This window comes from Monosiga brevicollis, genomic scaffold, assembly GCF_000002865.3.
Source record: "Monosiga brevicollis MX1 MONBRscaffold_6 genomic scaffold, whole genome shotgun sequence".
NCBI lineage: Eukaryota > Choanoflagellata > Craspedida > Salpingoecidae > Monosiga > Monosiga brevicollis.
In genome coordinates, this window is record NW_001865043.1 from 986,764 (window position 1) to 1,002,649 (window position 15,886).

Here is a 15,886-nt window from a genome sequence, read left to right on the forward strand (position 1 = left end):
CCGTGTTTGATGCGCAAGGGTACGAAAGAGGCACGGTGAGGATGAATTTTTATCGTAAATGTCATACATATGTAAATCTTTCTTCGATCTAGGCATGACTTAACGTCAAATCGGGACACTGTGGCCGAGTGGTTAAGGCGCTAGCTTCAGGTGCTAGTATGTTCGCATGCGCGGGTTCGAGTCCCGTCGGTGTCAAACTTTTTTTGCTGGCGGCAAGTGGTCTTTTTGCTCTGCTCCCACGAGCAAGTTTTTGCAATCAACGAGTCAGGAGTCGGGATGGGTGTCCGTGTCGTATCGCGGCGTGGTCGAGCCGGCAAGTTTGGGAGAGAGGTTCGAGTCAGATTCAATTCCTTGTTCTTTCTTTTTGTTAATTCTTTCGTAATGCAATTTTTTTTCCGAGTGCGAGATCTACTTCGCTCTATGTCCTTGGGCTCAACGGCTGGCGTGGATCTGCAGGGAGGCAAGAGGCTCGCCAGCTTGCAGGAGCTCAGCCTAGAGGGGTTGAGTTATGGCCAGCTTCATGAGCGGAGAAATGACATGCGACCAAACTCCAACGTGGGGGAACGGGCAGCGCCCGACTACTGACTCGCATGACCTGACCAGCCTGGACAGGGCCCACGCCATCGGGCGTTCCGGTCAGAATGACATCACCGGCCTCAAGGGTGAAGATGTTACTAATGTACTTTAGGGGGCCAGCACGTTGAAGCGTCGTGAGACGAAAGCCACGAGGCGGGAAGTTGCCCGAATGGCGTCTTGTTGGCACGCATGGGCAAAGGCGCGGACCTGAATGAGATGTGGAACATCAAAGATCATGTCCGCGGTTGAGCCATCCTGACGGAGTTGTTCATCGACATAACAGCGGAGCTGGAGCTGCTGTGGGTCGGACACAGCCGCCGCGTCCACCATGTCGGAGACCGGGCAGAAGCCATCATAGCCCTGCCAACCAAAGAGCAACACGATGAGGGCCATCGTCCAGCACCCTGTGCTGCCTGGTCCAGTGAATCGTGTACAGCGGGCGCACAAACACAAACAGAGATAACAAATAACAGACACACCTTGGCTACACTCCAAGGAAGGCCAGCCTTTTTGGCCTTGGATTGAAGGCAACGCGCCGTCATGTCATAGGCAAGGACGTAGCCATCGACGCTGGCCATGATTTCTTCACGGGAGGCAGTTTCAGATAGCTGCTGCACACGGTGCTTCATCACGACACCCAGCTCCACTTCATGGTGCAGCTCCGTCACCGCCTTGGGAATCTGTGCGCACGCGTCCGCCGTTCGCAGCCGTGTCGTTAGCCACGACCGGGTCAAATGGCCACGGTAGGGGCTCGGGACACAACTAAAGGCACTCAGCCACCGACCCGAAGCGTGCTTCCATCGAAAATATAGCTCGAGGTGGGCTTGAGAAAGAGAAGAGGCTCCGTCGGCACGGCCTCTCCCATTTCAGCCGCATGCTTGCTGTTGTTCAAAGGACGTCACCACCGCGAGACGTGAGCTTGGCCAGGCATTGAGCATGACCTCAACTCAAGTGCACTTTTTCCGAACCAGACGCGTCTTACCCAAAGTTTCGGCCCACACAGACGACCTTCTTGCCCAGCTCTGCAAACGCTCGTCGTGCCGCAGCCATCTTGACTCAAAACACACAGAGAAAAAGAGAGAGAGAGAGAGAGAGAGAGAGAGAGAGAGAGAGAGAGAGAGAGAGAGAGAGAGAGAGAGAGAGAGAGAGAGAGAGAGAGAGAGAGAGAATGAGAGAGAGAGAGAGAGAGAGCAAAGCGAGAAAAACAAAACAAGACGAACGGCTGACTGACAACTTATTGTCGATCAGTGTCGAGTTGTTGTTGATCTCGATTTGCCATTAACGTATGATAAGCGTCTACCCCAATGAAGTTGCTGAAGATAATTCTGAGGTTGGCGCTGTTTTATTGGCTGCTAACACTGGAGCATCGCTGTCTGCGCGCGCGCAACGGCACCCAGTGCGACGCAAGCAAGCGTGTGATTCAGCCCTTAACGGCGGAGAGGCCCGGATGAGCTCGGGGATAGCTGGCAAGCACCCGTTTGCTCCTGCGCATACTCTGTAGACGCGGGTTGTTGATCGGTCTCGGGATCAGGCAGGCTGACGGGTGTGTTGGCCCAAGCCCTCAGTTGGGAAACCCGCGCTGACAGATGATGGTGGGCGCAACGCACGCATCATGAGCCACACCAAGCTACCGCTGCGTCAGCCCGTACTGGGACCGGCACTTGATTCCAGCAGCAACCCGTTTGCTCAGGATCAAGGGCGCGCAGTCATGTGTACACGCCCACGCCTGTACGTGGCCGCGCCTGCAGGACTTTGTTTGGAGCTCGTCGCAGACATCCATGCCAGTCAGGAGCAGGTGAGGTTGAGGTTCCCCGGCAGACCGGCCCACATGTCTAAAGGCGACCCGAATCTGCATGCCTTCTGTCACCCTTCCCCTCTGGCTCCTTTGTTACTTGCTTGAGTCTTGCAGCTGCTGCTGGACATTTGGCAGGCTGGCGAAGCAGCGTTGCGCGATCATGGTGCAGTCTTACCATACTGGCACGGCTGCCTCTCGCTCCTGGTTAGTATTGCGTGCCTCTTGAGTCTCAACTCAAGTCGATTTCAATTGCTTGTTATTGCCATCTCATCCACCACGCTTCATTACTTGACGTGTGGTGCCGCGCCCGCAAAACCCTGTTGCTCATGCCACGGCCCTTCTTGTAGGATGCCGAGGCGAAGCTGCGTGTTACACCCGGTGACAATGTTTTTCTCCTGCGACGCCACGAATCGTGCTGCGCCAAAGTGTTCCTCAGCCGTCGTCTCCATTCAAAAACGCAACACTTTGTTCTACAGTGGAGCCTTCAACAATCATCAAAGCCCGTGCCTCGAATTCATGTGGTCGGACATGATGCCGACCAGAGCTTTGCAACCTTGGCTGGCCTCATTGCTCATTTCAAGAAGCACGATCTGGCCGGTAAGTGGGCATGGCTCTGCTCACATCATTGCGGATACCCTTCAGCTCCCACCGTGCCTATTGACCTGCTCTTCTCGGTCAACTCCAGCTCACTCTACTGGCTTCCCTTGTAAGGTACCCCCTTGGGCTCCGGACTAGAGGTAGACTATAGCAGCAGCAGCAGCAGCGGTAGCAATAACAATTACAGCAGCGATGACGGCAGTGGTGGCAAAGGCTTGTTGTACGATATCCTGCGTTTCTGTTGCTGTCCCGTCATCTCACTTGATACGCACGCTCGACTTCACCATGTGTTTTGAGTGCTTGCAGCAACTCGCTGGCTTTCGAGCAATTATTCATGGGTGAAACTGGGTTTCGGCACTTTCGGCTGACCATTCAAGCTCTGCGAGCAGGCGCATTGGCTGCGCTTCCCTTCAAAGCCAAGCATGAATCCCTTGCCACGGTAAGAAAAACGTCCTTGTCGCGCTGCAGCACCCTGGATCTTTGTCATGGCGAATTGGGGATGCACGTGCTCCTTTGCCGGGCTGTCCTCCTTTGCATTGACCGTCTGCTTTCCCGTGTATGCACGTATCCTTCTCACACACGCCGATGCCGACGGAACTTGTGCTCGATCTCGGTGGCATCAGCTATTTCGTTGTGATGCCGTAGTGCCCTCGTGCCTGTTTGCCGACTGTACAAGTCGCTATCTATTTGCTTACACACAGTGGCAACGCCAAGCGGAGCCATTGCAGACTTTGATACAACCCTTTCCTGCCGAATTCGATGATGGCGACCTCGAAGAGCTGCAAGATGCTCGACTTGATCTTGCCGCTTATGCTTCACAAATTGCGTAAGACTTGCCGGTCCCCGTTAAAGTCCTCGCTTTAGACCCCGGCGTCCCACGCACGAGTCCAATAGGTTCTTCACACGCTTTTGTTTTGTTCTCCCCCCGCCCCTGCCCCTGCCCCCGCCCTCCCTTCAAACAACAACAACAACAACAACAACACCAGTGCGCAACGCTCGTCAGCCGATTATGCCATTGAAGGGGATCGCTGTAGTCATGATGCTCATGCACATTTGTCGGAGCGTTGTCGCAACGATACCATCACACTCTCCGTCAATTTGCGGCCCAACCAGTTGCAGGGTCGGCTTCGTACCATTGCCGTTCGCTTCCGTGCCTCTGTCAAGCGGGCACTGCAGGGCATCGTACCGCCTGAGCCCGCCCGCCGGCGTGAGCTTGGCCTCAACCCCAGTCTCGAACCTTCCGCGTACTGTCTCAAAGTGCGTATTCACCTCGCTCGAAGCGTGCCAGCAATTACGCACTGCGACCGCCCTTTCCCGCACGCAGATTTCCACACACGACAAGGCAGCGCCCAGGCTTACTCACCATGTCGCCGTACGCCACTCCTCGTGCCTGGCATGACGCGCAGGTACCGGGCCGGTTCGAGTACTTGCAGGGCGAGCACCGTGTCATTGACTACTTCTACGTGCGGCGCTGTGTGCTGCGTCATATGCCGATCGAGTTGGAGCTGATGGTGCAAGCAGACATTCCTGGTCAATACCCACGGCTAGAAATCAACACCTTGCCCCACGACGATGTCAGCGATCTGTTGTTGACGTTGTGCAGCCAGCACTCGACAAACCCCACCCACGATGGTGCGCAGTCTGTGCCATGTTCATCCACAGTCACCACACACCATCTACTCATGGCTCGATTCTCTTTCTCCTCGCACATTTGTGGGCCTTTCTCCCCCGTGCAGAGTTGAGTCAGGCAAGCGACCTGCAGGAGTTGCCGAGGCAAATTTCTTCCTGGAGTCTGGAGCAGGATCTGAGCATCAAACTGTTGCAGTTGGCCGGTATGTTACGCGGTCAATTCTAAAATGGGATATTGGGTGTTCAAATGAGGTCTCATCTACTTTTTTCAATGCGTAGGGTTGCCAAAAGATCACCAACTTCGCATCAAATTTACTCTGGCCCACGGTGATCAGAACTTGGCGCCAGAATACTTGCTCAACCTGTCGCGTGCTGAAGCAGCCTCATCCGATGTGCTGCTGCGCCCTCTTCACCTGCCCATTCGCGTAAGACACTTCCACGTTTGAGCTTGATGTGCACGCGGGCGATCGTTTTGGTAAGAGATGGCAAGACCACTCGCATTTACATCTGATGCCGTACATGTTAGATATGCGATCTACCGCTTGCCGCATGTTTGAGGGTGCACGTGTTTCGCATTATCAAGAAGGACGATGATAGCGAAAAGGCAGAGCTCACGGCGTTGGGCTGCATGTCTCTATTTGAGCATACGGCTGCCTTGCGGAGCGGTGTTCAGCCTGTTTCCCTTCACACCCAAAGCGTGGGCACCAACGTGAGTCTGTGTCGAGTCATATCTTTCAAGAGCCTTGTTAGCCACCCCAAGCTGCAGTGTGGCATCTTGTATTGGAGCTCAAACTTCCTGCTCCCATGTTTAGACGGCTGGCTATCTCCCAACTTTTGATGCAGAAAACCCGAGCTGCTTGTTGCTACAATTGCCGACGTTTCCTTGGCCGGTGCGATGCGAGTCATCGATACAACTTTTGTACAGCCGCTGACACAAACTCAATCAGCCCCCATCCTCTCTATTTATGTTGCAGGTGCTATACCCTGGCGCCTTTGACGATTACATTGACTCGTCGGAGCTCTTGGTACGTTCAGAACCAGTCGTGGAAGGTATTTCACAGGCAGCTGTTGTCGAGTACACTCAAGTTTGCTTTGGGCTCCTGATTGATGGTCAATTATCCTGCAGGAGCAAGACCGGGCGAGCAGTGAGCGTCTCGAATCACACATCTACTATCGCGGCCAGCCTGTACGACAAACCCTCTAATCGTTTGCACAGAATGTGCCTGAAGCGTATGGACTCTAATCAGGCCTCATGGGGGATAGGACGTGCCGTTGATGCCAGAGGATGGTGACATGCCCGTGGATCTTCCCAGCGATGACCACAATACCACCTTGAGCGTACGCGAGGCTGTACCGGTCAGAGGGGTGGCTTGATCATCGCGCCTGTTCATTGCTTACCTTGTCTTGTCTCGCGTGACTCATTTCGCGTTCCAGGTACCCGGCGCGCTCTTGGGGCTTGTCAGTCGGCTGGCTAGTCGGCGGGACGGTATCAAGCTGAGTGATATTAAACATAAGCGGAAGAAGTTCCGCAATGCCTTCGTGGGCCGAGACCTGGTACAGTGGCTGGAGGACAACCTGTTGGACGCTCCCAGCGAAAACGCTGTGCTGCTTGCACAACGTTTGTTGCGGTCGGTTTGATGCCGTCAGAATGAAACAGCCGCTTGTGCGTCAGCTCAGATTTGTGGTCAGCCGCTCAATATCGGAAGCTGTGCTTGGCTAGCGTAGACTTAAAGTGGTCGTAGCGGCTGTCGATCCCGCCCACACCCAGTTCGAGGAGCAGGACGTGTACCAATTTGGAGCCTTTTGCCGTGTTCGCAGTCGAACCATCGATGAGGATGGGCAAGAGGATTTGATGGTTAGTCTGCTGGTCACATGCTGGGAGAGAGGAGGGGATCATCTGGCAGGCTCTCACGCTCCAGTTTGTGCAGCACCCACTGCACATGGCAGAAACACAGATGGCCATAGCCAATATACAAATGCAAGACAGCAAGCGGCTAGCACGGCTCCGTCACCTAGACATCCTTGTGCCTCCCACGGATGGGGATCAGCGTCTGGTGCGTGTTTGGCCGTCTCGCGTCACTTGTTCTCTGCCTACTGTGAGGTTGCACATCCGTGTGGTGTAACAAGGGTACCAATCACCATCTTTGGTGACGTTGTCACAGTTGTTTCGCCGCCGCCACGAGTGCAGTCGATATCCACGATTGCTTCCCAAGTTCCTCCAGGCCATAGCATGGAATCAAAGCTGGCATGTGCGGGAGGCCTACCGGCTGATACCAGACTGGTTGGCCAACGGCAGTTCAACCAATGCATTGCAGCTGCTTCTCTATCACTTTGCAGACCCCTTTGTTCGGCGCGCGGCTGTGCAAGCACTGGCAACGATCGGTGACGATGACTTTGAGTCCTACCTTCTTCAACTCGTCCAGGTTTGTGCCAAGTTGCCGTCACCTGTTCAAATATGAGGGCCGGCCGCTGATGGAAACATTCCTCGCCTTGCAGGTGCTACAATTTGAAATCTTCCATGATTCTGCGTTGGCACGCCTCTTACTCAAGCGCAGCTTAACCAACCGACGTGTGGGTCAAGCCTTATTTTGGCATTTGCGTGTTGAGCTTGACAATCCCGCTCTGCGTCTACGCGCTGCCTTGCTTCTGGAGGCATACTGCCTGGCTGCAGGTACGACTTTAGGCCTCCAAGGAGTGGCATCGGGGCCCAGCCATCGGTCCAAAACATCGATGAGATGGAGTCATGGGAGCTGTGCTGGCCTGTTTTATCCTACTGATGTTTCAACGGCGTCCGTTTGGCAGGTGACATGGTGGGGGTGCTGTTGAACCAAGTCAATTCGTTGCATGCCCTGGATGAGGTGGCCACGGCAGCCGCCGACGGCAAACAAACGCAAATGCAACGATCAACTTTGCTGCAAGACCGCTTGCAAACCGTGCGTTGCCTGTCTCCTTGAACGTTGGGCATGCTTGGTCAAGCATCAAGGGGAGCCATGGCGACCAAACCCGTCTCATCTTGGCCTTTGCCTCCTGCTGCAGAGTGACTTGCACTTTCCGCTAACTATGCCATTCAACGTGGGCATGGTGGCCAGCGGCATTCAACCGCTCAACTGCCGCGTAAGCTACGACAAAGCGGGTGCCCGGAGCTGACCCATCCGCTCTCACCTTCATCGCGCGTGCTTGCAGGTGATGGACTCGAAGAAGAAACCACTGTGGCTCGAGTTGCAGAACGCCTCTGCTCCTCGGGAAACGTTCAAGGTGTTGTACAAGCGCGGTGATGACATTCGTCAAGACATGCTGACGCTGCAGATGCTGCGTGTATGTTCTCGTTTGTGTGGGCGTGCTGTTCTCCCCCTCTCCTCCTCACCAGGTTTGGACGTATCTTTTAACTACCATCACCTGACCCGATTGCTGCTGGCCCACAGCTAATGCAACGCCTTTGGCACGAGGAGGGCCTGGACTTGCACCTCATCCCCTATGGTTGTGTTGCCACTTCAACGTGCGTGCTGATTTTGGTACTTACTCAGACTTTAACACGCTTGATTTCTGGTCGAATCCAAAACTGATGATCATTGATGCCGTGCTTTTGCCCTTGACAGCCTCTCGGGCCTGATTGAGATTGTACCATACGCACGCACTGTTGCCAGCATTCAAAAAGCTGCAGGCGGATCTTTCTCGGCTTTTGCTGAGGAGCCCATCTTAGACTGGCTGCGCAGCGAGTGCTTGAATTCAGAGGAAATGTTACAAGCCGCCCGCAACAAATTCACTGTCAGCTGCGCTGGTTATTGCGTGGCCACGTATGTCTTGGGCATCGGTGATCGCCACAATGACAACATTTGTGTCACACCTTCCGGAGATTTCTTCCATATTGACTTTGGACACTTTTTGGGCAACATCAAGACCAAGTTTGGGGTCAAGCGGGAGCGGGCACCCTTTGTGCTCACGCCAGATTTTGTCTTTGTGATTGGCGGGCAAGGTAGGTCCTGTTTCTGCATGTTGTACTATGAAGGTCATGGCATCACTTGCTTACGGGATGGTTCTGGCTGATGTTGCCACGGTTAGAGAGTCGTGAGTTTGACGGCTTTATCAAGATCTGCGTGCAAGCGTACTTAGTGCTTCGACGCCACGCTCAGCTGTTGATCTCCCTATTCGCTATGATGCTCAGCACGGGCATTCCCGAGGTGCGCGTCTTTGGTCTCCTGGGCATGTGGCAGCTTGAAAATGTCGCGTGATCCCCCACAAATTATGAGGGTCTAGCGCCTTACATGGTGCCGTGCTTGACGCTGGGGGCTTGGTATCTTCCATAGCTGCAACATGAAACCGACATTGCGTATCTGCGCCGGTCGTTGAATCTCGACGCGCCCAGCGAAGCCCAGGCGGCCGCGGATTTCAAGGAGCTCATTTACAGTTGCCTAAAATTGTCCTGGACGACACAAGTCAACTTTCTGATGCACAACCTGGCACATTGATGCATGGAGAGAGCCAAATCAATGCCTCGCCTTCTCTTGTGACCGCGTTGAATTAGCGTTCTTGCGTGTGTGGCATGACAATTTATTCACATGTGGGGGTTGATGTTGCAACAAACGCTTTCAGAACATGCCTTCTCTTGATACGCATGTCATTCTCTGTGCGTGGTTCAACCTGCACGTCTCGCAACCTCCACCCTCCAAGTGATGTAAAGCACAATGCCAATGACGTTTAAGATTCACAGGTGGATTGTCAACCAAATGGTCGAGAGACGGGGCGTTTCGAGGCAGAACCTCCACAGGTCAAGGCGAGGAGGCACCCAGTGATAGCAGGCAGGACACGCACAGAAAGTTGACCACCATTCAATCAAAGAAAACACGGAACTATCCGACAAATCAACACAAAAAGCAGAGAAGCAAAGTCTTGAAAGTCATGCTGCTTGCTTGATCGGGGCAGAGCGACCCGAGAACCCGTTTGACCCAATGAACCCACCCTGCTGACACGAATCTCTTCGACTAGAAAGGGAAAAAATGGCGCCCCAAAGTTGGTGAAGCATCTTCAGCTGGACTTTTTTCATGGCCAGCAGAAGACAGCAAGTGGGTTTTTTAAGGTGTCATCTGCGACGCCGCGAGCGGCGGCGATCGTTGCTACCGAGAGAACACCAGCACAGGACATTCGTAAGATGTAAGCAGGAGGAAAGTGGAGCAGCCGCGCAAGCAAATGTTTGACAGTCAACAGTCCAAGCAAATAGGACAAGCGTGTGTTGGCCAGGGGAAGAGAATGAGCGTCAGATAGTGGAAGGACTAGAGAGACGCCTTTGCGCTTTGTTTGCATGTGTGTGTGTGTGTGTGTGTGTGTGTGTGTGTGTGTGTGTGTGTGTGCATCCAACTTTGTCAATGTCCTTCATCGTCTCACCTGGCATCATCACTGCGTGAGGTCTCGTTTGACTCGGCATCAATCGGGTCCAAGTCTGCGTCGAGATCCGCATCGCGGGAGGCATCCAGGTCATCCTTGGCACGTTTCTTGGTGGGCGAGGCACTTTGCGAGGGGAAGTTGGTTGTGCTGCGCGAGTGCGAGCGGGCATGCTGCGAGTAGGCGGGAGGATGGGAGAATTCGCGCTGGCAAACTTGACAAATGAAATATTTCGTTCCATTGCGTATCACTTTCTCCGGAGGTGGCACGCCATCATTGTTTGAGCTTGCGCTATCGCTAAGGCTGCGCTGGCGACGAGCGCGCTTGCCGGCGGCTCGCGCCTGCGCCATGAGGTCGTTTTCCTGCTTGCTATCATCTGGTTGACCCTCAGCCGAACTGGGCACATCGGTGTGGTCGAGGCTCGTGTCGTGCTCGGCGGTGGGGGGCCGGCTGCTGGCAAAGTCACCACTCAAGCGACGGGTGGGTCGAGGCCGAGGTACAGCAGCTTCGGACCGTGAGCGCGATGAGCGCAGGGGCTTTGGAGACGAAGCTGTATCATTGCCGCGATCATCCCCATCATCGCCCACACCGTCTTGCGAAGCTTCATTGGAGAAGAGGTCAGCCGTCTACAATTTGGGAGCATGGCACATACACCCATCCGACGCACATGAGATGGTTCGGCAAACACGGTTTGAACAACCTGCCAGAGATGCGGAGTGTGCCAAGAAGGGCTATGCATATGTTCAAGGTGTGTCTCATGCATGAAAGCTGTGGACATACGTCATCATCGAGTTGGGAAGCATTGCGCGAGAGGCGTTCACTGCTGCGGTGCAATCGTGTGCTGGCTCGTCCAGAGGGCTCTTCTGAGGCCGCACTTTGGCTGCGCGTGGTTGTACGGCGGGCGGCGGCCTGAACTGCTGCACGGCGGGCAGGGCGGCGGCGATTCGTGCCGAGAAGGGGTTCATCCTCGTTATCTGATGCTTCTGTGCTGGTGGCAGCGGTCATTCCTGATGTTTGCGAGAGCTGAGAGCTGTGACCATCGGGCGCAATCTGTGCAAGACGCTGTTTGTGGAGCTGGGCCAGGTTGTTCGGGCCATCAGGCAACTGTGAATCTTCGTCATCGTCACTCTCCTCCTGCTCAGCCATGTGGCGTTCTTCTTCCTGTCGTTGTAGCTCCTCCTGGTGACGCAAGAAAGCCGCATGGGTGGTGCGGTATTCGTCTTGCAGAGAGGCGAGCTGAGTCTCGAGCCGCGAGACGACATCGCTGTCGTCTTCCTTGGGGTCTTGTTGTGAGAGAGCTTGGTACTCGAGCAGATCCTGGCGCAACGCTTGCAGCTGCGCCAGGTGTGCGCGTTCCAGGGCGGAGGTGGACTCTATTTTTGCGGCACGCGCTTTGTCCAACTGCCGGGCATGGGCCCAAATGGAGCGTCGGTCCTCTTCAATCTCATTTCGCAGCATGCGGCGGAAGCGCTGTACGAGTGCACCATGTCTCTGTGCCGGTGAGCGGCGGGGTGGGCTGCGCCCAGTAGGTCCGGTTGTGTCTTCTGTGCGACGGCGGCCATTGGGAGTTGGAGTGGAAAGCCTACGCGTCAAAAAAAAGTAGTACTACGTGAGGTGTGGGAGAACAAGAAGTGGCTCAAGGCGGCATGAGAGGGGAGGGCAGGTTCAAAGTCAGTATACCGGGATGTCGGTGTGGTCGGGCTCTCTGCGTGAAATTTCGTGGTTGCGGGCGAGGAGAGGGGGCTGGTGGTGCTGGGGACGCGCCGTGGGGCTGGTCGATTGCCTTGGGATGGATTTTTGGAGGGCTGACCTCCGCGAATGTCATTTTTAGATTTAGGCTCGACGTCTGGTGAGGAGTGCTTGGGTGAGCGGGCCTTTTGGGCCTTGGGTTTGGTCTTGATATCCGAGGTCTTGAGCTTGGGGTTGGCCGAGTTTGGCTTGGTGTCGATCGGATCAGACTTGGCATCTGCAGCATTGGCTTTGGCGCTTGTTCGGGTCGGGTGGGTCGCCGAGGGCACCGAATCTGGGCCACGTACTGGCAAGGCCACGTTGAGGTCTTCGGTTTGTGGAAGAAGATTGGTTAGGACGGGTGTAGGGCTGGGGCTGGGGGCGGGCCCCAGCGGGGAGGCTATGGTCACGACTGTAGCTGCCCGGCTGCTTTTGGTAGCCTTGGGCAGCAGTGTACTGGCGGACAGCCGAGCCCCGGAGCCACGCATGTCTGCGACAGGATGCGAGTCAGAAGCAGAAGGAAACGCGTGGTTCAGTGAGTGGAGAAACTAGGGGTCCTTTGACAGTCTCGGTTAAAACGGATGATCTCAGGAAGCCAGCCGTTGGCCAGCCTGAGCAAGGCATGACTCACGGGCTGGTGGCACATGGGCATGTGTACCGATGGCGTTTGATGCTACGCGCGGCTGCCCAACATCGGCCACTCGCTTCTCGGAGATGGACATGTTGGTTACTGCGAACTATTAAAGGCGGTCAAAGAAGCGAGGAGGGAAAGCTGGGTTGCTTCAATGTCTGGCAAAAGACAGCCTGCGTCGAGGTGGGAGGGAGCGGGGAGAGGGACTCCACTCCCAAGTCTTACAGCTGTGCCGGTGCACCCCCGCCGTCTAAACCTTTGCGAGGTATGCAGTCAGCCACAGAAGGTGAGCAAAGACGATGTAGGTTGAGGGCTGGACACTTCAGCCATCCATTCTCCGCAGGGCTGGGGCTGGGGCTGGGGCTGGGGTAATGGAAGATTCAGAGATGGCAGGTGTAAGTCGCTAGTTACATACCGCGGGGGAAAGGATTCTTGTGTGATACCAGGCTATTTCACAATTGGTTTTTTACATCGAGGGTACGATGGCTGGGATCGGCTTGAACGTGCCCCGTTCTGGGCAGGCTGACAACGGCGGGTCAGTCGATGTTGAATGTGCGTGTGTGCGTGTGTGCGTGTGAACGGGGTCAAGTGGATGAGGCGCGAGCTGCGAGCTGGCACAAGCAAGCACGATATATCGGTGGTAGTCTTGGTACCCCAAATGCAATCCGTCCGCGGCTGCATGCGTCGTCCTGCACGAGGTGTTGGTTTCTGCCGTTGGCTCAGCACTGCAGCTGTGTTGCCGATGATGCGCGACACGTCTCGCAACAATGGTACCCGATCGTTTGCCAAGGCTGCAGACAGCGAGCACCCCGATCAGCCAACACAAGAACAGGGCACAGCTGCAGCAGCCCACTGCTTGTCTCACAGCCAATCAACACCCCCTCCTTTCCGCCTCACGTACCAGCGATCAAGCAGACCAGACACCATCAGCGCCACAAGAAAAACACAGAGAAGAGAGAGAGAGAGAGAGAGAGAGAGAGAGAGAGAGAGAGAGAGAGAGAGAGAGAGAGAGAGAGGAGAAAAAGAGAGAGAGAGAGAGAGATGAAGAGAGAGAGAGAGAGAGAGAGAGAGAAAAAGAGAGAGAGAGAGAGAGAGATGAAGAGAGAGAGGGGAGATGTAACTGCACCCATGTATTTAACGAACACTTTCTTAAAGTGTAATATCAGTCCCACCTCTGATATGAGCGCCTTGTCATGTTGCCTTCATCGCGAAATTGAATTCGGCTTGATGCGAGTTGTGAAGAGAGAGAGAGAGAGAGAGAGAGAGAGAGAGAGAGAGAGAGAGGGAGAGAGAGGGAGAGAGAGTGTGTGTGGACCGATGAGCGATGCTTGCTGTGGCTTGTCAGAAGAGTGCAATGGGCACTGCCCTTGCTGGAAATGTTTATCTGGCTAGGATCTCAAGCGCTTTTGGAGTTTGTCGCTGGTCATACCAAATGAACAACTGACTACGTAGTCAGGGTTTTGCCGATTACACAATTGATCGCAGCCATGATCTCAGCCTTGTCTGATCGCATGCCCTCCCACTGATGCAGCCAATCGAAACATCAGGAGTACCTCAAGACGAGCCAACACACGCTGCCATACGACATGACAGCCACTCTTCTACTGTACTGTACGACCGACCAAGAACGCTACTGGCTTGGCCGCAACATCACATCACAACGACCACAATAATGTCAGACAGATGGGGTTACCACATGTGAGTTTCGCCACAGCCCGCTTCACATGGCTTTTTGGCTGACATCGGTTTGGGCAAAAAATCCGAGAACGTCATGCTATTTTTAGACGTTGTGGTGGCCGTCGCAGAGGGGGATATTGCTTGAAAGCCAAATCATTCATCGAGGTTTGAGCCCGTGGTCTGGTACTTTTCCTCCTAACCAGGTGTGAACATCATGACCGCGCTCGGCGGTGACCCGATACCGATAGCGCCCTCTATGCTGCTGCAACCCAGGCGCCGCCGTCCTGCCCTTCTACCAATCCGCGCCGCCCTGGCTCATGGCCAAGCACCGTTGTCGAGGATCAACCTGCGCTGGCAACTCGCCCGCAGCGAGTGGTGTGAAGTGACTACCTTCCTTTTCCGAGGGAATGGACCAGTCATGCACGCACGCGACCAGCCGGCGCGTGACACTTCGAGCACCAACTCTTTGACCTCTTGTCGGGGATGATGGCGGCGCGGGGTGTTGTGGTGGAGGACAGGGCTGTTGCGCTGGGTTGTAGCTACCGGGTGCCACTGTGGATGATCCTGTCCAATGCCGTTCCGCGCCTTGTTTGTGTGCGCCGACACAATGCCTCATTTTTGAATGTGCTTTTTTTTTGCCCTGTGTGATGCCGTGTGCGTGCCAATTTTCCTTCGTCCTTTCAATGCTTTAGCAGCAGGCAAGATGGGTAACACCAAGGGTCTGCGCCGCGGTACGCGGTACATGTTCTCGCGGGACTTCCGCAAGCGTGGTCCCCTCAACCTTGAGACGTACCTGACCGTCTACAAGGTTGGCGACATTGTCGACATCAAGGTACGCAACAATGGTGAAGCTTTTGCTTCTTTGGCCGGAAGATTTTGCTTGTTCAAACAATCACATCCAATACACCCACGAGCGCATGCACCAACACTTTCCAAACATCCTCGTCATTCAACACAAGATGAGCCAGTACTCTATATATTTCGAGCGTTTTCCTCGTGTACATCCTTTTTTTTTTTGCCTCGTGTACATCTTTGGCTCTGTGCTTTTGTGCTTCGGGGAGGAACGCAAACTTGTGCTTGTCACGGGCCAGCGCCTTCAAGGTGTCAATCGTTCTGCATCAGGCGCCTGATCCCTTTGATGAAAGCTTTTCGCTGAACATACCGTGTTGGTTTATGATTTAATGAGCCTGACGGGATAGCGCCTGATGAACCAGACGAATCGCTGGCCCGTGGCTTTTGTTTCCACACGACATGACTGTCTTCTTTTACGTTTTCCATTCCATTCCATACATACATTCTTCATATCCGTTTCATACACGACCATTCCACCATGTCTGATGTGTTCTCAACAATCTTTTCTTCTTCCACAGGGCAATGGCGCTCAGCAGCTGGGTATGCCCTACAAGGCCTACCACGGCAAGACTGGCCGCGTGTACAACGTGACCAAGCGTGCTCTCGGTGTTGTTGTCAACAAGCGCATCAAGAACCGCTATGTTGCCAAGAAGATCAACGTGCGCATTGAGCACGTCAAGCACTCCAACAGCCGCAAGGAGTTCCTCCGTCGTGCGGCCGAGAACGACGCCAAGAAGGCCGAGGCTTCCGCTCGCGGCGAGCGCGGTGTTGATGTCAAGCGCCAACCCGCTGGTCCCAAGCCTGCCGAGTTTGTCAACTTCCAGACCAACGAGCCCGTCCGACTTCGCCCTGTGCCTTTCGAGTTTATGGCTTAAGTGACCCTGGGGAGCAAGACTTCTTAGGCATCTTCGCTACAGTCATAAGCGGCGAGTCGAGGTTGAGACCAGGATGGTCTTGTTTGTTTTCTGCCAAGCATCCTGTTGTTACTGCGTCTTGCCAAACTCGAAACAAACTGAAAAATATGC

General features: G+C 54.7%; 5 protein-coding genes across 5 annotated transcripts; 3 read left to right on the forward strand and 2 right to left on the reverse strand.

The window, feature by feature from the left end:
• Nucleotides 1-487: 487 nt before the first annotated feature.
• MONBRDRAFT_16156 (uncharacterized protein) lies at nt 488-1,626 on the reverse strand (the record flags this gene model as incomplete). Its single annotated transcript, XM_001744692.1, has 5 exons — nt 488-682; nt 784-936; nt 1,056-1,256; nt 1,361-1,457; nt 1,559-1,626. The coding sequence occupies 5 exons, from the start codon at nt 1,624-1,626 to the stop codon at nt 488-490; spliced, it is 714 nt and encodes a 237-aa protein (XP_001744744.1).
• Nucleotides 1,627-4,332: 2,706 nt separating this feature from the next.
• Nucleotides 4,333-7,912, forward strand: MONBRDRAFT_7145 (uncharacterized protein; the record flags this gene model as incomplete). The annotated part of the gene is made up of 11 exons (XM_001744487.1): nt 4,333-4,600; nt 4,705-4,800; nt 4,877-5,022; nt 5,572-5,622; nt 6,032-6,151; nt 6,318-6,452; nt 6,760-7,020; nt 7,094-7,268; nt 7,400-7,530; nt 7,634-7,711; nt 7,781-7,912. Coding segments are annotated over 11 exons (1,593 nt in total), but the record flags the coding sequence as incomplete, so codon positions are not given.
• A 110-nt stretch (nt 7,913-8,022) lies between these two features.
• PI3K-CA_gamma (PI3K-CA gamma) lies at nt 8,023-9,063 on the forward strand (the record flags this gene model as incomplete). The annotated part of the gene is made up of 4 exons (XM_001744488.1): nt 8,023-8,093; nt 8,194-8,570; nt 8,657-8,775; nt 8,902-9,063. 4 exons carry the CDS (start codon nt 8,023-8,025, stop codon nt 9,061-9,063), a joined length of 729 nt encoding a protein of 242 aa, XP_001744540.1.
• A 909-nt stretch (nt 9,064-9,972) lies between these two features.
• Nucleotides 9,973-13,845, reverse strand: MONBRDRAFT_24322 (uncharacterized protein; the record flags this gene model as incomplete). The annotated part of the gene is made up of 7 exons (XM_001744693.1): nt 9,973-10,599; nt 10,754-11,555; nt 11,654-12,191; nt 12,748-12,779; nt 13,234-13,452; nt 13,505-13,663; nt 13,778-13,845. The coding sequence occupies 7 exons, from the start codon at nt 13,843-13,845 to the stop codon at nt 9,973-9,975; spliced, it is 2,445 nt and encodes an 814-aa protein (XP_001744745.1).
• Nucleotides 13,846-14,712: 867 nt separating this feature from the next.
• Nucleotides 14,713-15,736, forward strand: MONBRDRAFT_16125 (uncharacterized protein; the record flags this gene model as incomplete). Its single annotated transcript, XM_001744489.1, has 2 exons — nt 14,713-14,841; nt 15,380-15,736. 2 exons carry the CDS (start codon nt 14,713-14,715, stop codon nt 15,734-15,736), a joined length of 486 nt encoding a protein of 161 aa, XP_001744541.1.
• Nucleotides 15,737-15,886: the final 150 nt, after the last annotated feature.